The sequence below is a fragment of the Notolepis coatsorum genome (assembly GCF_963971535.1).
Source record: "Notolepis coatsorum genome assembly, chromosome: 2".
Classification (NCBI taxonomy): Eukaryota; Metazoa; Chordata; class Actinopteri; order Aulopiformes; family Paralepididae; genus Notolepis; species Notolepis coatsorum.
In genome coordinates this window covers 121810042-121835855 of record NC_140166.1, presented here as the reverse complement: position 1 = coordinate 121835855, position 25814 = coordinate 121810042, and the positions used below count along the sequence as shown (strand labels likewise).

General features: G+C 45.8%; 2 protein-coding genes across 2 annotated transcripts in view; both read left to right on the top strand.

The window, feature by feature from the left end:
• rasa3 (RAS p21 protein activator 3) overlaps positions 1-4019 on the top strand; it is a 155065-nt gene extending 151046 nt beyond the window's left edge. The window contains 1 exon segment of the mRNA XM_084309178.1: positions 284-4019. Coding sequence (XP_084165304.1) covers positions 284-359 — 76 coding nt within the window. The 3' untranslated portion in view covers positions 360-4019.
• Positions 4020-4527: 508 nt separating this feature from the next.
• Positions 4528-25814, top strand: part of pros1 (protein S) — a 67526-nt gene continuing 46239 nt past the window's right edge. Inside the window, exons 1-7 of the mRNA XM_084309222.1 lie at positions 4528-4794; positions 5495-5652; positions 8669-8693; positions 10844-10927; positions 12628-12750; positions 13193-13318; positions 19340-19468. Coding sequence (XP_084165348.1) covers positions 4716-4794; positions 5495-5652; positions 8669-8693; positions 10844-10927; positions 12628-12750; positions 13193-13318; positions 19340-19468 — 724 coding nt within the window. The 5' untranslated portion in view covers positions 4528-4715. The remainder of the gene's footprint in view (positions 4795-5494; positions 5653-8668; positions 8694-10843; positions 10928-12627; positions 12751-13192; positions 13319-19339; positions 19469-25814) is intronic.

The following is a 25814-nucleotide window of genomic DNA, read 5'->3' as shown; positions in this document are numbered from 1 at the left end:
ATAAAGTAACTATGTTGTTACATCTGAGATAAAGCAGCTGTTGTTACATCTGAGATAAAGTAACTGTGTTGTTACATCTGAGATAAAGTAGCTGTGTTGTTACATCTGAGATAAAGTAACTATGTTGTTACATCTGATATAAAGTAGCTGTGTTGTTACATCTGAGATAAAGTAACTATGTTGTTACATCTGAGATAAAGTAACTATGTTGTTACGTCTGATTTATGTTTTCTGATAAGACGGACTCTGAACGCTTCACCTTCTGTTCCGTTTTCTTCTGCAGGGAGCATCCGATTGGAGACAAGAGCTTTCAGTGCTACATCCGCCAGCAGTCTGAGAGCTCCACCTACTCCATCTAACCCTGGCCCCTCCCTCTACACTGTTACCATGACGCCCCCACCCACAGCCAGCGAACTCCACTTCCCAGGGTGCTGCACTCCAAACATTGGGAGAGTGACACGGACCTCAATCAGTGAGAGGGAAAAGTGGAAGGAAGGAAGATGAGAGAGAGAGAAAAGGAGGGAATGAAGAGAGAATCACACCAAGCGTCTGTTGTTGATCTTCTTTCTACCATGTGCTGAGAGAACAAAAAGTTTTCACTGGACAGTTTTGACAGTGACCACGCACTTTAAAACCTCGCCTCCAAACCTACGGACGAAGAAGCAGCACACTTTTACAAAGCTTATTTTATCACTCTGTTTTTTATGGTTTTAACGGTATGTTATTGGTTGTTAAAATATTCCTCTGTATTTCAAGTCTCGTAGACCAAACTGTAAATGGGAAAAAGACTGTATTTCCCCCTTTGTTTGTTCTTGCCCCGCTCCTGTGTGTGTGTTTTGAGTTTTATCCCCCCCCCGACCTCCTCAGGAAAGTTTTGAAGGAAGAGGGTACAAGACGGGCCCGTTGGGACCAACTCACCGTAGCTAGACGCTAGCTGTCGAAACCTACTCCGCTTATATTCGTAGCCCTCGATTTGAAACGCTACCCGTCGACGTATCGGTGACGAGTCGTAGCTCTTGTTTCTGAGCCTCGTTCTCTTGTGTTTGGAACGTTGTCCTCGTCCACCCGAGGTTATGCGCCGCAAAGCAGGAACAGGAAGTGTTAAGTCCCCCGAACCTTGTGAAGAAGCTTTACTTCCAATCCCTCCACATTCTAATAGTTTCAAATCAGTCTTCTTGAGTTATTTCCATGAATTGGACAAGCAAGAACTATATATTTTTTCTGGATTGTCCCGTCCCCCTCCTCCTGTTAGCCGCCTAATATTGTAATGTTCCTGCTTTGTGAGACGCAGACCCGTGTTCTCACTTTGGAAAGTAGTTGAAATAGTTGAAACCTTTTTGTATGCATTCCTCAGAGATAAGTCCTGCTGTGAATTTTATTAATCAGCCCCCCCGAGAAGCTCTAATGAAGGTCCCAAGGCTTACTGTTGTTAATCCATTACATTGTGACGTGGGTCTGGTGCTCAACGTCGCCTGGACAGTACATGTGCAATGATAGGGAGGTCAAAATGTTCCGCCGTAATGTCATCAAATGGTAGCTCCACCCACAGTGGTATTCAGAGCGCACTTTTGGCTCCTCACAAAGCCAAAGTCCCAGACGATAACTTTCAATCGGTAGAACAAACAACCACTCAAATTGTAGCCAACCCCCTGTGCCACACACAAGCATTTGTCGGTTGATGATTTGTTGGAGAAATGCCTGTCAAAATGGCATCTCATTCAAATGGCTATAGTCCCCTGAAATAGGAGCCAACAACAAGGTTTTTGCATCCAAACATCACTCCAAGTCTCGACTACAACCGTGTGAAATCTGATTAATCTTTCTGTTTTCTTCCTGTGAGTCCTTAACCAAGAGGGGGTGTGCCGTCACCTGTTAGGAATGCAATGCAGCCACAGTGGAGCCACTCAGAGGCTCAAAAGGCTGTTTTCCATGATCGATTAGAATGGATTATAGCGGGTCAAGTTGCAGTAACAAAATTATTATTTCTTTATTTCACCACTAAACATTTTATGCTGTAGACCACCTCGCAGAGGTGGAATATGCTATTTAAATAAATATTGGCTCTACCACCGATTAAGCCACCTGTGACGGCAGAAAAAACGTTTGACCTCCTTAGCAATGAGGTAAGTAATGGAAAAACAACGACTCCATTAAAGATCGGCTCGCTTACAAACCGTAGAAGAAAATTACGCGTTTGTACAATGAAAATCAACTATTTAGGCAATCTATTAGTTTGCGTAACTTAGCGGTTATCGCCATAGAAACAGGGTTCCCAAACAGTGCCAGTCGTGACTTTTCTAGACGTCTGTTTTGATTGTAGCTCATTGTTTTAGATATGTTTTTTGTATGTCAAAACCAACGCTGTCTTTTGAAAAACAGACCAGCGATTATTCCAATGCCACTTTTTTTTTTTTTTTTTTTTTTTTTTGATTTCGTTCTATGAACTATTTTACGGAAACCTTCTCAACATACACATTGTGATTTCTATATCTTTTATCTTGTCATACGGGAATTCTATTTCAGATACGAGTCGAATGGATGATATTGTGTCTCTTGTATTGTTGTATGTGCGTGCGCGAAACGGTAACTTGAGTAACTGAGTGAGCGACTGGAGGTGTGAGTGCGAAACGAACACTTTGAAGGATTGTATTTGCCAATCGAATCAATTCAGTGTTACAAGCAAGAGGCAGAGTCCCAGAATGTATTCGGAAACACTGCCTATCATACTAAAGACTAGCGGGGATCGAGGGTCCACTTCTGCGGTGAGCCAAGCTCTCCTCTGCCCTGAGATTTTTGCTACGTTCACACTGAAAGTTTTAGTGCTCAATTCTGATTTAAGGCTCAGATCATATTTTTTTTATGACTGTTCACATTAGATATTTTTTTTAATGTGGCCAATATCAGATTCCAGTGTGAACTCCAGTCACGCTCCTGAACCTGACTAGCATGCGCAAATTAACAATAACGAAGATGGACGTAAACATGGAGGACACTGAAGTCACAGTTTGTGGTTTGATTTATAGGTTGCGGTGGAGGCCATCTAATTGGTGAGCAGATGATAACGGGGGGGAGGAGTCCCGCCAGCTCAGAATTGTGATGAATGTCAGTCTAGAGTGACGTACAAGTCCAATATGACTGTTCAGACTGAGGTCTCATTGCAAATAAATCAGACCTGGATCTGATTTAGGACCACATATGAAAGTGGCCCAAATCAGAATTGAACAGATCTGATTTGTGCTCAATTCTGATGTGATTTGTGCTGTTCACACTGTCGTGAAAACCCCCCATATCTGAGTCACATATTATGAGCAAATAAAATTGATTCAGTGTGAACATGGTCTCTGTGACCCCCTCTCTTTTACTTGTAAAGGATCACTGTTCCACTCGAAGGAACCCCTGCCAATCTTTTCCCCACAAAAAGCTTTTCTAATGTATATAAAAACAGACAGTATCACTGCTGAGGCATAACAGAACCTTTGCTTTAATGTCTGGACTTCTTTTTTTGTAGGGAGTGTGTCTGGTTCCATCGGTCACTGACACTCCTCAGGGTTATTAAAACGTAACCACTGCATGTTTCTATGTCGAGACTTGAGAGAAAACATTGGTTCAAATTCAAGTCTCGTTACCCAATTCTGAAGTTGTTTATCATATTTATTATTATTGTTTTCAATACAGACTTTTCTTTTCAAACATCTGTGATTTGATAGGCTAATGCCAGTTTTAACACCTCCACTCTGAAACACACACACACATTGTGTGACTTATGCAATAACGGTGGCTCAGCATGCAATAATATTAATAATAACAAACAACCCTTAACTCAGATAGTAGCCATGCTCAGCTGCTGCTGACTTTTGCATTGAAATATACATCGTACAAAGGGAGAACAGTGTATTTTGTATAAATATTTTTAAAAAGTATTAAAATAAGCCGGTTATATGTGTACATAAAACAGATGAATGAGTGGTGAAAATGTGTTTTTTGTTTTTTCCTGGATAACTAAATGAAGGCAATATTAATGCAAACCTGTTGTCTGTGTCTTTTTATTATACTCCTTGTGTCGCCCGAGGCTCTGCTCCAAGCTCTTGAGATAATTTCTCTATGCCTGTGTGTGTGTGTGTGTGTGTTTGCTCAGTGACAAGCATTCCCACGCCACACTAATCAGTACATTCTGTAAATGTCAAATCCATATATTTCGATTTGAGGACCGTTGTTATTGTGTCATACATACAACATTGTCACATGAATAACGTGTGTGAGAGAGAGAGAGAGAGAGGCAGGGAGGGTGTGTGTTTGGTGTAAATGTCGAACCTGTGCGCGCGTAACGCGTGCGTGGGTGCGTGTATTGGGTTGAGGAGGGGTGGGGGTCCGAATTCAATGGTGAGCGCCTCTATTCTAGTGTAATTCTATGGCGTAAACGCATTTTAGTTCTGCATGAGCGGCTCTGTTCCAATAGGGCCACCGGCCAGGGGTTCGATCAATAGCGACTCAAAGTCCCGCACGCAGCCCGCTCGGTCTGACCCGAACGCGGCGCACGGCTCTCCCTGCGTCCACTCCCCCTCTCTCTGCGCTGCGCTCCTGGCGACGCGCCCAACAACACAACACTCACGGAAAACATTTTCGGGAAGAATAACGTTTTTTCTCACAGATCTGAACTCAGCAACTCAGCTCGGAGCCAAAACCCGAGGCCTGTGGTGAAGCAGAACGGCTCGACTATGTGGAGAAAGAACGGGGCTTTTGGGGAATCCTTGGCTTGTCTCGCATTGCTCGTGTCGCTCATCGAGGCCAATAGATGTAAGTGGACTTGGATTGTTTAATTCTGGAGAACGCAGCGTTGAGCAATCTGTGGCCGTGTAACTAACGGTGTTTACGCACTGAATAAATAGCTTAATTTGCTGAGCGGCTTTGGTGTCGGAATCTTTCAATCTGACGGGAGACTTTACTGTATGGCCGTCAAACACCAGGAATTCTTTATCAGTTTGTCATTGAAAGTAACTTTTTAAATTGGAATACAGAAACTTGGGAGCCGAGAGCGTCGACACTGAGCCCTCGGTGAACAGAGATACAAGATTACATGTTGAGAATAAGGGGTGATGTGTGTGTTGGACGGCGTGAGCGGCACATCACAAGAAGCGGCGGGTGTTTTCTCGCAAATAACGGTTTCGCAATGGGAATTTAGGTCCTTTCAACGGTTGCTACTCCATTCTGTCATATACATCGGCCCTTTACGCGATGTTAGACATAATAGGGGGCTGATATTTATCTTAACATGCGAAGATCACCTATATAATTTAGACAATATAGCATTTCACATGCATCTCAATAGCTGGTTCTCTTAATACTCATTTCACAATTTATAGCAGGTTTAACAATCAATTATAGGCTACTGTTAATGGTTTTGAAGTTATTCTTGCCTTGGTAACATATGTCACCACAGTTATTACACTGTGTGTGTGTGTGTGTGTGTGTGTGTGTGCCATCCTGCCTCCCCCAGTCTTGACCCAAAGCACAGCGTCACAGTTCCTGAGGCGCCACAAGAGAGCCAACTCTCTGTTTGAGGAGAGCAAGAAGGGGAACCTGGAGAGAGAGTGTATAGAGGAGCTGTGCAACAAAGAGGAAGCCAGAGAGATCTTTGAGAACATACCAGAGACGGTGAGACACCTTATCACAACTAACTAACCATACCAACCCATACCTAACCAGAGAGATCTTTGAGAACATACCAGAGATGGTGAGACACCTTACCACACCTAACCATAAACATACCTATAACCATAACTAACCACACAGAGGTAGAGAGATCTTTGAGAACATACCAGAGACGACAAGAGACACCTTACCACACCTAACCTTACATAACCACACCTAACCACACACAACTAACCATATCTAGCCAGAGAGATCTTTGAGAACATACCAGAGATGGTGAGACACCTTACAACAATTAACCACAACTAACCATAACTAACCATACCTAGCCAGATACATTTGGAGAACATACCAGAGATGATGAGATACCTGACCTTACCACACCTAACCACACATAACCAGAGAGATTGTTGAGAACATACCAGAGACATTGAGAGACACCTAACCACACCTAACCATACCTACCCATGCCTAGCCACACCTAACCATACCTACCCATTCCTAACCATACCTAACCATACCTACCCATGCCTAGCCACACCTAACCATACCTACCCATACCTAACCATACCTAACCATACCTACCCATACCTAACCACACCTAACCATACCTAACCATACCTACCCATACCTAACCATACCTAACCATACCTACCCATACCTAACCACACCTAACCATAACTAACCATACCTACCCATAACTAATCACACCTAACCATAACTAACCACACCTGGCCACTAGCCAGATAGATATTTGAGAAGATACCAGAGACAATATGAGACACCTTGCCACACCTGACCACCCATAACCATACCTAACCATACATAACCACACCTAACCATACCTAACCATCCATACATCCACATAGTCACTGCATGGGTTGAAGCTATGGCCTAAGCAGACAAACGTTTTTTTTTAATGCACATGCTTTTTAGAGAGAAAATAATTAAACCAAAAGACCAACAGCTTTTATTTTCACTGTTTATCTAATGGCAGTTGGTATGTGTGCAGCAGTGACTAGCAGTAACACTACTGCTGACTTGTTCACCTTTCCTGACTCACACTCTGAATCAGAGACATGCAGAGGCACTTAACCCTCCCCTGGCCAAAGTGCCCCTTTTCCACAATATAGTATTATATTAAAAAGGTTATTTGGACAATTATTATCATTTCAGTCTGTGTACAAGTGCATAAATAAAATACCCCATGAGTGATCTCCCTATCTCTCTCCCTATCTTTCTCTCTCTCTCTCTCTCTCTCTCTCTCTCTCTCTCTCTCTCTCTCTCTCTCTCTCTCTCTCTCTCTCTCTCTCTCTCTCTCTCTCTCTCTCTCTCTCTCTCTCTCTCTCTCTCTCTCTCTCTCTCTGTCTCTGGACAAGGAAAGAGATCAGATCATATTCTATGTCATATCCACCATATCTTACTACTGTAGATACTTTCCACCCACACCTCAGTGACTTGAGTTATTTTTTAAAAGATCCTATCCACTCAAAAACCCACCAGTTGATAACAAGAAGCTTGAACTTGCTAATTTGTACAGAACTTATCACCAGAGTGTCTTTTTCACATGCTTCCCCTGGGGAGGGAGAGCTTCTCTGTACTTCCCTAAAATCTGACTTGCGTGTGTGATGTCACTAATAGGTTGAACCTATAATGGTCCAATATGTGGTAACTTGACACCTTTATCTTCAGTGTACACAGAAAGTTGAGTAGGTATTGATGTGTCTTGAAAGAATATAAGCTGCTTCTGTTGAGTAGAATTAATTGTGTAAACCAAGTCCTGTTCTCTCCCGTCTTATCCCTCATAACTGTCCAGTCGAGCAGAAATGTAATATTCAAAATATGTATAAAAAAATAATTAAAGGGGAACTATCTTATAAATGGCATTTTTCCAGTGGTTAGCATTGTTTTCTAGCAATGTGGGGTTGTACCAACACTGACTAGATGTGAAATTCTCATTCAGTCCCATTCCTCCAGTTGATACAAGATCCTCCCCCAGTGAACTAAGCCATTCAGAATTGCCTCGCTAGCCTACATAGTAATGCTGATTTGCATATCTCAGCTCCTTCTGTGGTTGTAGCCGCCACCCACAATCAACAATTCGAGGAAGTTAGTGTAACATTGTAGTTATGACCAAAACGGAGCGGGTGGAAATATTTCGGAAGCGGTTTCCCTGTCAGACACTTGCACTTCCCCAAAAGAGAGAGAGGGAGAGACAGAGGCTCATACGGAGCGATCTCTCCTCTGTCTCTCCCCCTGCATTTGACACACACACTCGCGACTTGAGCCACGCACATGCGCACTCTCGGAGCGATCTCTCCTCTCTCTCTCTCTCTCTCTCTCTCTCTCTCTCTCTCTTTATCTCTCTCTCCCTCTCTCTATCTGTCTCTCCCTCTCTCTCTCTATCTAGGCTGGTAAAGCTATGCCTCCTAAAGTGTTAATCGGAAATACAGAAATACCGGCTACAGGCTTTCCGGTTTCCGGGCACCCCCTGATCTGTTTATAGTCCCCAGGGAAACAAACAACAAGCAGACGCTCGAACTGTCGAGGGAGGCGATAACGAGGTTGTTTCTGGGGGGAGTGCATTTTCACGAGCACCTGTCGTGATTTCAGGGGCGGGACTTCCTACCCGATTCCCACTTTCGGCCGTAGTGCTTTACCAGGCTTTATCTCTCGAGATAAAGCTGGGAACGAGGTTACTCTCTATCTCTCTCTCTCCCCCCCAAAGTTATCTGCTAGTGCAGGTGGGTGACTGTCACTCAAAGAGCATTGCGAGTATGGGCGGAGCCCAGCCAAAAACAGCTTGGAATCTGGAAGTGCAGAAAGTGGTGCTCTACAGTACTTGATTAGAAATACAAAACAATGAATTTTATTGAAAAAAAACGTACAGATGTGTTCCATAGACTCACAGGAATTGTGTAAAATTGCCCAAATAGTGAAAGAAATAGCAAAATAGTTCCCTTCATAAAGAGTTATATTGGAAGGTTTTTGTTTGTTGATCACGCTGTTTTTTTTTCAGGAATACTTCTACCCAAAATATGTCGGTGAGTAGTTTTCACAATGTGTTTCTCTTTTCTCTCTTTTTTTGTTAAAGGGGCACTTCGCCCCTATATCACATACATACAGCAAGCCTCTCTCAAGCCTCTCTCAAAACCCTAAACAGGTCTGCGCACATTCATTTAGCTTAGCGGTTATCAACGGTTAATGAGTTTGAACATGTCATCCTTGCAACGTCTTGAGAGACACTGACTCTTTGTGCTGTGTGTGAAGTACAGCTCGGTGAAACGGTGTAGATGGAAAGATAGCGGTAGTGATTGAGTAATTACCAACAACATCAGTGTCCTCCGATGACAGCTCCTTCCCCGGGGGGCGTTCTCCTGCTCAACACAGGCTCCCGACTGAACGTATCAACAAGCCTCCGCGGGGCCACAAAGATATCATTTAACCCTTTCACTACCACTCTACCAAAGGGTTAACCCTTTCACTGCGACACTACAGAAGGATAACCCTTTCACTGCCACACGACAAAGGGTTAACCCTTTTCACTACCACACTACGGAAGGTTAACCCTTTCACTACCAATGGTAGTGAAAGGTTAACCTTCTGTAGTGTGGTAGTGAAAGGGTTAAGTGCAAATTCTTGGTGTATGTATTGTATATGTTGACACACATCAGCTCCAAAGTAAGTGACAAAGAAGGGAGACCACCAATGAAACAAGGTTTAACTAAATACAAAGAAGGGAGACCACCAATGAAACAAGGTTTAACTAAATACAGAGAAGGGAGACCACCAATGAAACAAGGTTTAACAAAATACAAAGAAGGGAGACCACCAATGAAACAAGGTTTAACTAAATACAAAGAAGGGAGACCACCAATGAAACAAGGTTTAACTAAATACAAAGAAGGGAGACCACCAATTAAACAAGGTTTAACTAAATACAAAGAAGGGAGACCACCAATGAAACAAGGTTTAACTAAATACAAAGAAGGGAGACCACCAATTAAACAAGGTTTAACTAAATACAAAGAAGGGAGACCACCAATGAAACAAGGTTTAACTAAATACAAAGAAGGGAGACCACCAATGAAACAAGGTTTAACTAAATACAAAGAAGGGAGACCACCAATGAAAGAAGCTTTAACTAAATATATTGTAAATTAAATATATCTGCATGGGAGTATTACATTTACATTTAGTAATTTAGCTGACACTTTTATCCAAAGGGACTTATGGATTGTGAACAACAAGTCAGCAGGAAGGGTACAACTCTGGCAGCTAAGGGTCAGTGGCATTGTTCTTCAAATAGTGTAGAACTTGAGTGTCTTACACTCTGAGTGCATAGTACAGTATAGATATATTAGCATGGTAGGTAGTAGTATACGTATAGTAGCATAGTAGTAAGGTATATAATAGTAAAAGACAGTAAATCCTTTAGAGGAATAGAATCAGTGGTGATTCTAACGTATATATGTGGAGGATGCTGTGGGGGGTTGAAGGCTGTGAGAAAAGTTAAACAAACTCGGGAACATAGTGGACATCTTCTGGAGAGAGAGAGAGAGAGAGAGAGAGAGAGAGAGAGAGAGAGGAGAGAGAATACTGGAATGGCCAAACATATTCGGTTGTTGTCGTGACGTATCGACATTCCAACATCTTTTCAACATGCCTCAGTGCTGTGTCCCTTGTTGTTTAAATAGAGTCATAAGGAACTGTTTGGGGTCTGTGCTCCTAGTATCTCCTGCTGTCTGAAGCGGAGTGTTTGGCCCCCGGACATGAATATACTTACGGTCAGACTTAACGACTGAATAGTTTAATGACCTTTGCATTATGTGAGATGTCCTCTGCCATGTGTACTGTATGTCGTCCTGTTATAACATGGATTGTTGTATGTTTCTGGGCAGATAAACCAAGAAAGATTCTGGGGTATCCCTACATCGGAGAATAAACTGATTCTGATTCTGACATCACTGGAGGACATGTTCAAACTCACTAACTGTTCAACTCAATTATCTTTTTATTTGTTTTCTTCTTTTATATCGTTTTGGGATGTACGTGAGATTATGTCTATAATAAATCAGTATTGGTTTTCTCTTGGTGAAGAGCTGTTACATGCATGATGTAATCTTACATGTATGAGATATCACTGCTCTGATTTATAATGTGAGTTATTACAAACAACACTCCTTCGTTGCAGTGTGTCTGGGTTCACATCGCGTTGGCATCAACAACCACAACTCTGACTCCGGCATCCCATCAGATCTGCGAACCTGTGTGACAGGTGAGTATTTATATTTACATTTATTATATATATATATATATAATAAATGTAAATATATATATATATATATATAAACTAAAAGGAGAAAACCTTCAAAGGAAAGAAGGGACCGCACACTCCACAGGACTCGTTTTTGCTTATTTATTGTTTGCACAACGCGTTTCGCTGTCGCTTCCTCAGGTGCGACAGCGAAACGCGTTGTGCAAACAATAAATAAGCAAAAACGAGTCCTGTGGAGTGTGCGGTCCCTTCTTTCCTTTGAAGGTTTTCTCCTTTTAGTTTATTTATCTCTCTTGCGCTGACCTGCACCTCCAGTCGGGGTCCAACCAGATGTGCACGAGTCCTATCTAGTTTAATATATATATATATATATATATATATATATATATATATATATATATATATATATATATATATATATATATATATATATATATATATATATATATATATATATATATATATATATGATACATATATATACATATATTAAAATGTATTTATATTTATATACAATTTTATATTTATATTGTATTTATATTTATACAAGCAAGTATTTAGCTGTCAGGATCACACTTCTATGCAGAGAGTGGACCGATGTTCCACTGTCAAAGATCTCTGCCCAAAGAGGAAGTCAACTCATTGTAATTGTAGTAATTGACAGGCCAAACCATCCAATCAACCGCCAGACCAAATTGAGGATAAAACGCATAGTAAACAGGAAGTGATTCGTTACTTGTGACCATTACTGACAAATGTGTTTTCCTTACAATAGCAAGGAGGCATGTGATGTTCTGAGTAATCTGGCCTCATGGTGGCGTTGTTCTCATAAAAATAAAAACATGAACTACTCCTCAACGGCTTGGATTAGAGGCACGGTCAAAAGGTGGAGTGAGAAATCGGGCCATACGGGGATATACCTGCCGTCGGCCACCAACAGCAAATGTCTAGTTCTTAAGTAGCAAATAAGATAAGATAAGATAATCCTTTATTGATCCCCTTGGGGAAATTTGGGGCGTCATAGCAGCATGGGGGCGGGTGGGGGGAGGGGAGGTACAGGTATGGGCAGGGTGATAGTAGAAATACATAAATATAGGCAATATAATTAGATCTGAATATAAAAATAGGAGGAAAAAATAAACAGTGTAAACAATATAATTAACTCTGATTATAAAAATATGAGAAAAATAAGCAATTATTTATATTTATAAGTTATAATAAATATAGGCAATAAAGAATCTGAACATATACTATGAGTGAGTAAAAGTAAACAGTATAGGCTACACAGGGTGCCCTAACTGGCATGATATATGTCATATGTTGTAGTCCATGCAGGTTCTGGTGGTTAAAAGTCGGACACACTTAGTGGTCAGACATTCCAGTTCTCGAGTTCTGGGAATAGGAATAGAGTTCCAAAAATCTGAACTATACCTTTAATCTATTTAATTGATTTATAACATAATGCTGTGAACTCATCTCTTGGTTTAAGGTTTTAATTGCAAATTGCAATGTATTGCTGAATCAGTTGGGTCACGCGTAGCCTGCCTATTACAACTTATAATACAAAGCTTTTCCAATACAAAAGTATTCAAATTAATATAGTCAAACTGAATGGGACCATTGTCAAAGTGTAGAATCTCATGATGCACTGAATCCTTTTCTAAATAATCCTAATTGAATGGTCTCTCCACCTGTTACAGAGATCAGTAACCAGTGCTTGCCGTATCCATGCTACAAGGAGGGTTCAAAGACCTGTGTGGATGGCCAGGCCACCTTCAGGTGTGTTTGTAAGCCTGGCTGGAAGGGACTCCGCTGTGAGGACGGTAAGGACTAAGTAATGAACCGTTTCACACACCTTACAAAAAACTATCATGGTAGTTTGCTGGTATTTTTACCATAGTACCTGGCTGCCATTGCATAAATCATTTGCTGTGGTGATGGTGGAAATACCATAATACTTGTTGTACCTGTTGTATCATAGCTATCTAATAATCAATAATAACCTTGCTAAATGGCTAAATGGAAAATCTACATTTAGTAGACATTGCTTTTGATTTTTAGCTTTTGTCTAGTTTCTAGTACTTATTTCTGTGCCAATACTGTTCAGTTGAAATGTCATAATTTCCCAGCCTAATTCACAAAGAGCTGGTTGTAAATTATTATAATTTTTTAAACGGACTCATGACTCAACTCAATGGCAAACACTTTTTTTGGAACAATGAATTGAATAATTGTAGTGCATATTGTTGTGTGATTTGCTTCCAGACATCGACGAGTGCTTAGACCCCGACTTCCCAGCAGGATGTAACCAGAAGTGTTACAACTTCCCCGGGAGCTTCCGCTGCATGTGTGAAGACGGCTACTTCACCAACGATAAGATCAACTGCCTCGGTAAAGAGTTGTTTATGCTGCGCTCGTGATTCGTATTTGCTTTAAAGCGATAATGTGTAATTGCGACACCTGCTGGATGTGATAGGTGCCGCCTCAGTATTTTCAATACATTTCCCACGAGCGACTTTTGGGGGGAAATCCCCTGCGACCTGCGCGTGAAGAAATTATCACGTCTCGTTGTTCCGGGCGTCTGCCGGTCTCACCAGACCATTTAAGCAGCTACAGTAACTGGTGTGTTGAAGCGACGGTGGTCTCGGTTTGTTCTGCACACGCTCCAGAACTTAATGAATCAACAAAAAATTACACATCATCACTTTAACTGATTAGGGATGCACCAATCCGACTTTTTCAGTCCCGATAGCGATACCCGGGCTTTGAGTATCGGCCGATCCATTACTTTTAATGAACAGTATAGACTTGGACCGTCATTTTGGGGTCATTGGACAAAGATTATAATGCATTTTTCTCCATTAGAGAGAGTTAACATGTCAAAAACACAGCAAATCAAGTCACTTGGCTTTGATGTCTGGCATGTTAGACGTGTTTCTGTATATGACTTTAGTATCTGTGAAATTCTCCGATACCAATATTCTATTTTAGCCGGTATCAGCGTATTCCTAGTAGTGATTCAGTGATTCCTACAATCATCCATATACCAAATGTTTTCACACGGTTCAGAAGATCCCACGCAGCGCTTAGCTTGTGTTCCCGAGAGGGAAGCATGATTTCCTCTTTGTATTGTGAGTTTCATTGATAATACAGCTGTGGTCCCGTGAGGCTTGGCCAGGTGCAGGGTGTGTATCATATACTGCCGTCCACTACAATAATAATAGCTCAGAGACAGAGATCAGAGGTCCGAGCCAGAGGAGCTGTCAATGGGATTTGGGAGTTCTCGTAACCGTCACTGACATTAACAGTGCAATATAGTTACATGCAGTGGTGCAGTCGTAATATGGGAACTGGTAACACGCCACGCACGCGCGCCGGACCGCCGGTACGTGCATGCGCACAGAACAGATTTTTTTTTTTTTTTTTTTTTTTTTTAAATAGCGAAGCTGAAAAAGGTAGCAGGAACATTAGAACAGAGAACATTATAACATATACAATTAGTCAACTGAATGCTTTGTATCTTGTTTGCTAATTCAGGTTAAAGACAGCCGATTTAACCAGCATATTAAGAGAGCAAGACTGTCTATGTTATGATGAATTGAAAATGGGGGACCCTGATGTAAACAAGACAAAAGTCTTGGTCTGCATCCCCTTAACAATTGTATGCATGTATTGAGCTGTACTGTACTGTACCCGGGCGTTGGAGGTCGTGCAGGTATAGCGAAACTAAGTTTGCTTTGGATAAGCTGATTCTGAAGCTGCAACTTTCTTCTCTTGGGGAGCGGCGGTGGCATCGTTGGTTCAGGTTGCGTTGCAGGTAGGAACATGATACTGTTGTCAAATGATCTGTTTATATCGGTTTGTATTTGCGGGCGGGGGCGTGGTTGAAGACGCGCTTTTGTTATGGGTGGCCACTGGCCGGGTACTTAGCGCACAACGAATGGATAGAGCGCATCTTTGTGCGCGCGTACTTCTGCCTCAGTGATCATCTAGTAACACGGCGTGTAACCGCGTGTGACCACGACTGCACCACTGGTTACATGCCTGTTTCATCAAGGGTGAAACGATCTCCCAGGCCACCCATGGAGAGGAAGGTGTGTGTGACGTGTGTGTGACGTGTGTGTGTGTGTGTGTGTGTGTGTGTGTGTGTGTGTGTGTGTGTGTGTGTGTGTGTGTGTGTGTGTGTGTGTGTGTGTGTGTGTGTGTGTGTGTGTGTGTGTGTGTGTGTGTGTGTGTGTGTGTGTGTGTGTGTGTGTGTGTGTGTGTGTGTGTGTGTGTGTGTGTGTGTGTGTGTGTGTGTGTGTGTGTGTGTGTGTGTGTGTGTGTGTGTGTGTGTGCGTGCGTGCGTGCGTGCGTGCGTGCGTGCGTGCGTGCGTGCGTGCGTGCGTGCGTGCGTGCGTGCGTGCGTGCGTGCGTGCGTGCGTGCGTGCGTGCGTGCGTGCGTGCGTGCGTGCGTGCGTGCGTGCGTGCGTGCGTGCGTGCGTGCGTGCGTGCGTGCGTGCGTGCGTGCGTGCGTGCGTGCGTGCGTGCGTGCGTGCGTGCGTGCGTGCGTGCGTGCGTGCGTGCGTGCGTGCGTGCGTGTCAGGCGCGTGCATGGTTTAACTTTATACAGTATGTATATGTAACGGGGAAGCCCGTGGGTATGTCCACAGTCACGGAAACAGGGGTGTTGACGAGTGACTGTGGCATTGCGGGCTGGTAAGTTAAACTCACTTCCTCATAACAGGGTTAACAGACGCATAGGTACGGTAGTTAGGAGTGAATTCACTTCTTAGTGCAGCGGCCTGTGTCGTCGCCCGCGGACGCGGGAGCCCCCTGTTCGACTCCCCCTCGGGACATTAACATTTAACATCAAACACAACGCAGACCAGTATGATCCGTCACAGTGGTGCCCAGTGACCCGGATGTCCTGAGGGGCGTGAGTTTAGGGAGGTGAGTGTAACGGGGAAGCCCGTGGGTATGTCCACAGTCACGGAAACAGGGGTGTTGACGAGTGACTGTGGCATTGCGGGCTGGGAGCCCCCTGTTCGACTCCCCCTCGGGACATTAACATTTAACATCAAACACAACGCAGACCAATATGATCCGTCACATATAACAGCATCCAGCTGTTCTGGAAATGCTTTCATTTAATCGTGAGCTCATCGTACCTCGTAAGGTTCTGGCATTTTGGTAAACAATTTGTTATTCAGGCGTGGCTGGGTAGCGCAGTGGACTAAGCATTCGCCTACCACCTAAGAGACTCTGGGACCGAATCCAGCTGTCAGCGGTACTTCCGGCTTGGTCAGTCATCCCTACTAACACAATTGACAGTGTTAGCGGGTGGGAAGCCGGTGGGGTGTGTGTCCTGGTTGTTGTAAACTGCAACTCCTACTGGTTGGTCTGTTCAGCAGGGAGGGGATCTGGGGGAAATAGCGTGAACCTCTGCACGCGTTACGTTCCCCCAGTGAAACTCCTCGCTGTCAGGTGAAAAGAAGCGGCTGGCGACTCCACATGTATCGGAGGAGGCATGTGATAGTCTACACCCTCCCCAGGCCGACAGTGGGGCAATGCGCGCAACGACCAGGAAGGGAATTGGCATAACGGAAAAAATTGGGATGGGTGAAAAAAAAATACAGAAAGCCCAAAAAAGATTTTCTGATATATATATAAATATATGTATATATATTTGATGTGAAAACCATAAAGCTCAATATCTCAAAACGCACTCTGATTCCCTTAGATAACCCTTTAATCTTACTCACTGTTCTACATCCTGTAAAGAGTGGCTGACCTGTAGTGTCTGAACTCTGGGTTCTCTGACCTCTAACATGTCTAGTTTCAAGTTCAAGTTTCAAGTTTCTTTAATAGTTGTCATACAGAAGTACAGAATACTTTTGTACAAAATGCTTCTTACTGTTGCGCTCCAGAGACTGTGCATGACAAGATAAGTATGAAATAAAAACATAGTAAAAATTAGAAGTAAAAAAAGAGGTCACAGTGTTCAGTTTAGACATATGTACAATGTTCGTAGACGTAGTTACCATACAATATACAATACTGTGCAGTGTACTAATATACAATACTATATAGTGCAAGGCATAAATGGACGAGGTGCAGTTTAGGTACAATTCACAGTAGGTGTACGAGTTGTAGTGCAAATCCTTTATCAATAAATATAAAGTGTAAGTGTGTTTGTGTGATCTAAAGTGTGGAGAGTGGGTGCTGCAGTGAGTTGTTTGTTTGAGTGAGTGTGTGCGTGTGGGTGTGTGTGCTGTGTGCATTTGATGGTTGTTGCATAGTGATTATTGTTCGTTTAGCGATTATTGTTCGTTTAGCAGCCTGATGGCCTGGGGATAGAAGCTCCTTCTGAGTCTTTCTGTGCTCGCCATAAGACTCCGGTATCGCTTGCCTGACGGCAGCAGTTCAAAGAGGCAGTTGTTCGGGTGGCTCGAGTCCTTAATAATTCTCTTAGCCTTCCCCTTGCACCGCTTGTTGTAAATGTTCTGGAGGGTGGGAAGCCCCCCTCTAATTGTGCGTTCGGCTGAACGTGTCACTCTTTGTAGTCTGCTACGGTCTTGTGCAGTGCTATTCCCAAACCAGGAGGTGATGTTGCCGGTCAGGATGCTCTCTATTGTACATGAGTAGAAGTTCCTAAGGATCTTCTGACTGACTTGGAACTTCCTTAGGCGCCTGAGGAAGTAGAGGCGTTGTCGTGCCTTCTTCACAACACTGTCAATGTGTGTGGTCCATGTCAAGTCCTCGGATATGTGGGCTCCGAGGTACTTGAAACTGTTCACTCTCTCAACTGGTGCCCCGTCGATGCTGAGGGGGCTGTAGTCCTTGACCCCCGACCTCCTGAAGTCCACAATCATCTCTTTTGTTTTGCTGACGTTCAGGGAGAGGCAGTTCTCCTGACACCACTGTGACAGGTTCTCTACCTCTTCCAGGTAGGCCCTTTCGTCGTTGGCAGAGATCAGGCCCACCACTACTGTGTCATCAGCAAATTTGATGATGGTGTTGTTGTTCCGCTGTGCTACGCAGTCATGTGTGTACAGGGAGTAGAGGAGTTAAAGTCTATGTTACTTTAAACACGTAATCTGTCTCGGGCAGCTGTTTATAGATTTTCTTTTTGTCTTTTTTTTTTCTGCACTTTTTCTCTTAAATCTGGCCTAGGTTTGTGTGCAGTTCACTATTTGTCTTTGAGTGTGTTTGAATTCCTGTGAAGTACAAAGTCTTCACAAACACAGCATGAGTCAGTTTGGAAAATGTGTTTTCTTGAGACTGATTGTAGATGTAATGGAGACTGTAATGTCAGTCTGATTTCTATAGTTTCTATAGCTGCCACACTGCCATAAATTCCATACAATTTATTTTAATTAGAATTTTGTATACATATATTTTTGTTTGTCGTCGTCCCCCCCCCCTCCCCTTGTTGTTCTTGTTGTTATTTTGTTATTATCATAGTCAATTTCTGTCTTCTGTTTGGGGGGGCCGGCCGGGTGGCCTAGATGTAAAGAGGCCGGCCAGTAACCAAAGGCTGTGATTGAAGGGTGGCTGGTGTTACATCTATGGTGCCCACCTAAGTGCCGTTGAACAAGGCACTGAACCCCAAGAACTGCTCCAGGCCAGGGCCCTGCACTGCGGGCGACCCTGCGCTCTGACCTCTCTGATGAAATGCATATGTGTGGAGGACTGTGTGTAACTAGGAGGGATATGAGGACTGTGTGTAACTAGGAGGGATATGAGGACTGTGTGTAACTAGGAGGGATATGAGGACTGTGTGTAACTAGGAGGGATATGAGGACTGTGTGTAACTAGGAGGGATATGAGGACTGTGTGTAACTAGGAGGGATATGAGGACTGTGTGTAACTAGGAGGGATATGAGGACTGTGTGTAACTAGGAGGGATATGAGGACTGTGTGTAACTAGGAGGGATATGAGGACTGTGTGTAACTAGGAGGGATATGAGGACTGTGTGTAACTAGGAGGGATATGAGGACTGTGTGTAACTAGGAGGGATATGAGGACTGTGTGTAACTAGGAGGGATATGAGGACTGTGTGTAACTAGGAGGGATATGAGGACTGTGTGTAACTAGGAGGGATATGAGGACTGTGTGTAACTAGGAGGGATATGAGGACTGTGTGTAACTAAGGGATATAAGGACTGTGTGTAACTAGGAGGGATATGAGGACTGTGTGTAACTAGGAGGGATATGAGGACTGTGTGTAACTAGGAGAGATATGATGACTGTGTGTAACTAGGAGGGATATGAGGACTGTGTGTAACTAGGAGGGATATGAGGACTGTGTGTAACTAGGAGGGATATGAGGACTGTGTGTATGTGTAACTAGGATGTAAAAGACAAATTTAAATGGCCTTGTGTACATTGACAATAAAATAATTTTCTTCTTTTTCTTCCGTTTCCAGACATCAATGAATGCCTAATGTACCCCAGTATCTGTGAGGAGCCAGCGAGATGTGTCAACACCCCTGGCATGTATGAGTGCCAGTGTCCCCCAGGCTTCAAGTATAACTTCACATCCAGAACCTGCTACGGTGAGACCTCTCAACACTCTAATATAACTTCACATCCAGAACCATGTTGAGAACTCTAATATAACTTCACATCCAGAACCACGATGAGACCTGTCAACACTCATTCTAATATGTCAACACTCATTCTAATATAACTTCACATCCAGAACCATGTTGAGAACTCTAATATAACTTCACATCCAGAACCATGTTGAGAACTCTAATATAACTTCACATCCAGAACCATGTTGAGAACTCTAATATAACTTCACATCCAGAACCACGATGAGACCTGTCAACACTCATTGTAACTGAGGGGTACAATTCCCTGACTGTATTAATCAAGTATGGTATCATTAAACCACTACCGTCTTATGTACATTATACTGGCCATACCGTACACGAGTATATGATGAGAACACTTCCCCACAATGAATCGGTTCTACACAAAGTTGTCTTTAAGTATTTATTAGCAGCAAGAATACATAATATACTTCACTTGAATGCACTTGTAAGGCAAAGGAATGTGCGTAGGCAAATCAATAATGAATGTCCATTCTCATATTACGCATGAGATAATAATACAACTTGAATATTAGGAATTATATCTAGGGGATACTGGTAGGGGGGTTCCACCGGTTGTAAGCCAGCAGGGGGAGGCAATGCTCTAATGCAAAGTCTGGGTCAGCGGGGACTCAATAGGCTCCCGGAGGCGGTATATTACTCCCTGCTCAGCAGACGAAAGGCAGCGACTGTAATCCCAGTATGCGTGCAGCACAGGTGGAAGCCGGTCAGCCTCTCCAATAGAGACGGGCTCGAATGATGCTCCTCACGGGCAGGTCCCACAGCAGTGGGTGTAGACGATTCTTCTCCGCTCTAACAGCCTGGTCCAAAGCAATAATAATAATACTCCAGCCGGAAAGGGGCTCCGCATTCACCGGTGCAGATCCTCCGGTGCGCGGTACTCCACACCAACCAAGCTGAACTTGACGTTACTCAACCAAGCTCTGATACTCCACTATTCTATTCGCACGCGGCTATAAGTGCTCTATTTAGACAGACAATTGCTCACTTCACTTGGTCTTTGACTCGTGATGAAGGCTTACTAGTAAGGAGCGAACGATACGTTGAACAAACGTATTAGGATAAAACAAGACTCTATTTTGGGGCAATACGGGCCCACTTCACAGCACGTTGTATCGTAGTGTGAGGCTTCAACTTGTTACTAAGACTGAACTGAACGGACTGCGGACTGAACTACTTCTGTATTCACCTGCGCCATATTTATATGTTGGGCGAACAATCTAGTGCCAGCCTTATTCCTGTCTCGTAGTCCTGGGCAGAACCGGGCATGTTGAGACAAGCCTTGACGGTAGCTTTGAACTCGACTCTGGGGGTAAGACACTGTCGCTGGGGGCACGCTATCCAATAAGAGAACGAAATATTATGGTCTGTAGGCTACTAGGTTAAAGGGATATTCCGTGTATATGTACAAAGAATACACAAGGGATATCAAACGATATACAAATATTATGCAATATATATCAATCAATAAATACACATATTCGGTTTAATCTGACCCTTTGTAACAGCCGCCTCCTAATTAGTCCCACCTAATTAGCTAAGCAGAGACAGATTAACCGCCCTGTCCACTACTCAATGTCCGTTGTGAGGGTAGGCAGTTCACAAAGTCAGGGGTCATGGTCGTCATTAAGCGAGTCGGGGAGCCTTGGCGACTCTATCAGCCTCGCCACGGGTCGGTTGTATGTCCGCCCTTGGCCGAGCACTTGTGCCACTCTGACCTTTCCGTCGGCACCAGTGGTCACTTTGCTTACGCGGCCGGCCGGCCACGCAGCTCGGGGTAGTGACTGGTCTATGGTCATGACGACTGGACGGGATGAAGGGGGGCTTAGGAGGAAGCGGGCCTGAGACTGCTTTGATCTGTGCTTGGCTGTGCCTCCTCCTCCTCCGTCTGTTTCTCTTGTTTGCTCTGTACCCCGTCTGAGGAGGGGCCAGTCCCGGCCGCCCCGTCAAGGAGTCGCTTGGGGTGCTGGGTTCGAGGTCAGCTACGTCTGAAGCGCAGCTGAGGGGGGTGGAGTTCCGAACTCCCTCTGGTGCCCACGGTTCTCTCACGAGCCTCTCGCTTAATGTCAATAGCCTCTGCTGTACGAGGGAGTGGCCGGTGTCGCTCGCCTTTGTGTGTAGGCAGCGTGTAGACGTGGGTTGACTGTCAAGTCCGTAGAGGGGGCCCTGGAGCGTCCATCCCAGTCGGGTCTGAACCGCGACTGGGCATCCTTTGGGTCCGATGTGGGCCGCCTCAATTGGGAGAATGAGGTCCGCGTGGTCGGAGCCGATGAGCAGGGTCGGTGTGGCGCCGTCGATAAGCGGTATAGGTAGTTGACGTAGGTGCACATACTTGGCCATCAGCTGTGGGATGGGGTAGGTGTACTGAGACAGGCCTATGTCGTGGCTGGTGAAGACGTTGGTTATACTATACTGCTTCTCGGGCTGGTCCACCGCTGCTATCTTGAAGGAGACCTTTTCACCTTTTATGGTCTTCTGGTCCCTTCTGATGGTGCGTATGGTCATGGTATCTTTGACACCCCGCAGGCCCAACTGGGCTGCTGCGGAAGCGAGGAGGAGAGTCTTTTCAGACCCATCGTCCAGGACGGCGTAAGTGTCCAGGACCTTGTCCTCGTAGCTCAGGAGCACTCTGACCACTTTGAGGAGCACTCGGGTGGTCCCGCTATGCTGGTCAATGTGGAGCACTCCTGTTGGTCGGTTGCCTTGGATCTTCTGGTGGGCTCCGCACCGTGCTGCGCGGTAAGCGGCGCCCGCCTGGGCCGCCCCTGCGCGGTAAGCGGCGCCCGCCTGGGCCGCCTCACGCCACTGGTCAACTTGGACGGGGTTCAGTGTCTTATATTCGGCGCACTGTGCCAGCCAGTGTCCGCCGTCGCAGTAGGTACAGTAGGGAGCGGTCTGGTGGCTCTTCGGTACTGGTGCCACCGCCTCGGCATGGTACATTACCGCGACGGGCCCACTCTGTTGTCCTGGCTGACGCCTGTTGATGTCATGCAGGACCTCCAAGTGGGTGCCACCGCACCTGCTGCACTTCTTCTTCAAGCGGCACTCAGCTGCTAGGTGGCTGCGCGCGCAGCGGAAGCAGCGGCGGTGGTCCTTGATCCACTGACTCACCTCGTCCGTGGTCAGCTTCCCGAAAGTGTCGCATTGGTACAGCCGATGTTCTCCCTCACAGTACTGGCACTCAATCTTCCACTGGTCCTCTTTCGTCGAGGGGGTGTGGTGGTTCTTGTGCTGCGGTACTGATTCGGCTTGGTGCATAACGGTCACCAACCGGCGGTTATCCGTTGATCCCCGAGGTCCGAGTCTTGGGCTTGGTCCACTCCATACGAACGTGTCGAGTCGTAGGCTACTGACCTCCCTGGCGAGGAACTCAGATAGGTCTAGGGGGGATGCCTCTGGACCGTTGGGGTCGCGGTGGTCTCTCTGCCGCCGAAAGCGCTCTTGTCGGGCGGGAGGGAGCTTCTCTAGTATCCTCTCTACATTAGAGTTAGCGTACAGTTCATAGATCCCTTTTTCCCTTTGGGACCCCAGCATCCCTACCAGGGACTGTACCTTGATAGCGAGGTCATCTAATGCTCTGTTGTCTCTGGCTGGGGGGAGACGGTCAATGTCTCTTATCTCCTGTATCACGTAGTCCCATATGCGTCCATAACGTTGGTCGAGGGCTACTAGAGCCGCGGTGTATGGGGTAGTAGAGCTGGAATATGCCAGCGCTATATTGTGCGCTCTGGGCACCTTCAGGTGCTTGAGTAGGATAGCATACTTGTACGGTTCATCTGGTACGTCGGACAGCATAGTCTCTAAGCACATTCGTAGCTCTGTGTACTGTGCTCTGTTCTCGTGTGTGAAGTCCGGGAACGTCGGTGTGCCAAGGTACGATGCCATGGATGACTGGCACATCGGTGAGCATTGGGGGAGAGGCCTCCTGGGCGAGTCTCCCCGTGCGTGTCGTCTTGGGCTGGTACTTGGTGGGTACCGAAGGTCGGGTACCCAGGTGCTGTTCCTCGGGGCTGGCGGTGCGTCAAACTCACCCGTGAGTTGAGTTGGGGGTTTGTAGCGCAGGGCCTCTGGGCTGACTTCTGGGCTGTACTGGGCCTCCTGGTCCAGAGTACGTTGCTGCTGGTCGGGGCTGTACTGGGCCTCCTGGTCCAGAGTACGTTGCTGCTGGTCGGCTTGACATTCCTCCTCTTCCTCCTCCTCTTCCTCTGCTAGGACCTGGAGTCTTCGGTTCAGTCTCTCTGCGTGGTCCGGTTCTTCCCGGTTGCTGGGTCTCGTATGGACCGGCCGGGGAGGGGGTTCGGAGACATTGACAGGTTCCTCCTGTTGGCGGGGTCCCGGGTCGCTTGGTCGGGTAGGGGAATGCGTCCTAGACCCTTGTCGTGACGATCTCCGGGAGCTCCGTGCGGAGAGAGGGGGTGTCGCCATGGCAACCAATTTGTCCATCAGCTGCGCCTGCAGCCGGTCGTGCTCTGCCTCGCGCTGGGCATGGGCTGCGTCGCGCGCTGCTTCGCGGTGGGCATTGGCGGCGTCGCGCTGCGCATTGGCGCTGGCATGGGTGGCGTCGCGCTGTGCATTGGCGGCCGCGCACTGTGGGTAACAGAGCATGAGGTGAGACGGATCTTTAAAAAAGTGGATATCAGGAAGGCAGCAGGACCGGACGGCATCCCCGGCCGCGTCCTAAAAGTCTGTGCCGACCAACTGGCCCCGGTATTCACTGACATCTTCAACCTGTCCTTGGAACAGGCCGTCATCCCCACCTGTCTGAAGAAGTCCACCATCATCCCTGTACCCAAAAAATCTACGCCCGCTTGCCTCAACGACTACCGCCCTGTAGCCCTCACCTCCATAGCCATGAAGTGCTTTGAGAAGCTAGTGAAGGGCTACATCTGTTCCTCCCTCCCCATCAACCTGGACCCTCTGCAATTTGCATATCGCCCCAACAGGTCCACGGAGGACGCCATAGCCCATGTGCTGCACACAGCAGCATCACATCTGGACAAGAGGCAGGGGAACTATGTGAGAATGCTGTTCATCGACTACAGCTCAGCATTCAATACCATAGTCCCCTCCAAACTCATAGCCAAGCTCAGGGACCTGGGCTTGAACTATGACCTGTGCCAGTGGGTCCTGGACTTCCTGACGGGCAGACCCCAGGTGGTAAGAGCCGGCAACTGCACCTCCTCATCCATCACGCTCAACATAGGGGCCCCCCAGGGCTGTGTTCTGAGCCCCCTCCTCTACTCCCTGTACACACATGACTGCGTAGCACAGCGGAACAACAACACCATCATCAAATTTGCTGATGACACAGTAGTGGTGGGCCTGATCTCTGCCAACGACGAAAGGGCCTACCTGGAAGAGGTAGAGAACCTGTCACAGTGGTGTCAGGAGAACTGCCTCTCCCTGAACGTCAGCAAAACAAAAGAGATGATTGTGGACTTCAGGAGGTCGGGGGTCAAGGACTACAGCCCCCTCAGCATCGACGGGGCACCAGTTGAGAGAGTGAACAGTTTCAAGTACCTCGGAGCCCACATATCCGAGGACTTGACATGGACCACACACATTGACAGTGTTGTGAAGAAGGCACGACAACGCCTCTACTTCCTCAGGCGCCTAAGGAAGTTCCAAGTCAGTCAGAAGATCCTTAGGAACTTCTACTCATGTACAATAGAGAGCATCCTGACCGGCAACATCACCTCCTGGTTTGGGAATAGCACTGCACAAGACCGTAGCAGACTACAAAGAGTGACACGTTCAGCCGAACGCACAATTAGAGGGGGGCTTCCCACCCTCCAGAACATTTACAACAAGCGGTGCAAGGGGAAGGCTAAGAGAATTATTAAGGACTCGAGCCACCCGAACAACTGCCTCTTTGAACTGCTGCCGTCAGGCAAGCGATACCGGAGTCTTATGGCGAGCACAGAAAGACTCAGAAGGAGCTTCTATCCCCAGGCCATCAGGCTGCTAAACGAAAATAATCGCTAAACGAACAATAACAATAATCACTATGCAACAACCATCAAATGCACACAGCACACACACCCACACGCACACACTCACTCAAACAAACAACACACTGCAGCACCCACTCTCCACACTTTAGATCACACAAACACACTTACACTTTATATTTATTGATAAAGGATTTGCACTACAACTCGTACACCTACTGTGAATTGTACCTAAACTGCACCTCGTCCATTTATGCCTTGCACTATATAGTATTGTATATTAGTACACTGCACAGTATTGTATATTGTATGGTAACTACGTCTACGAACAT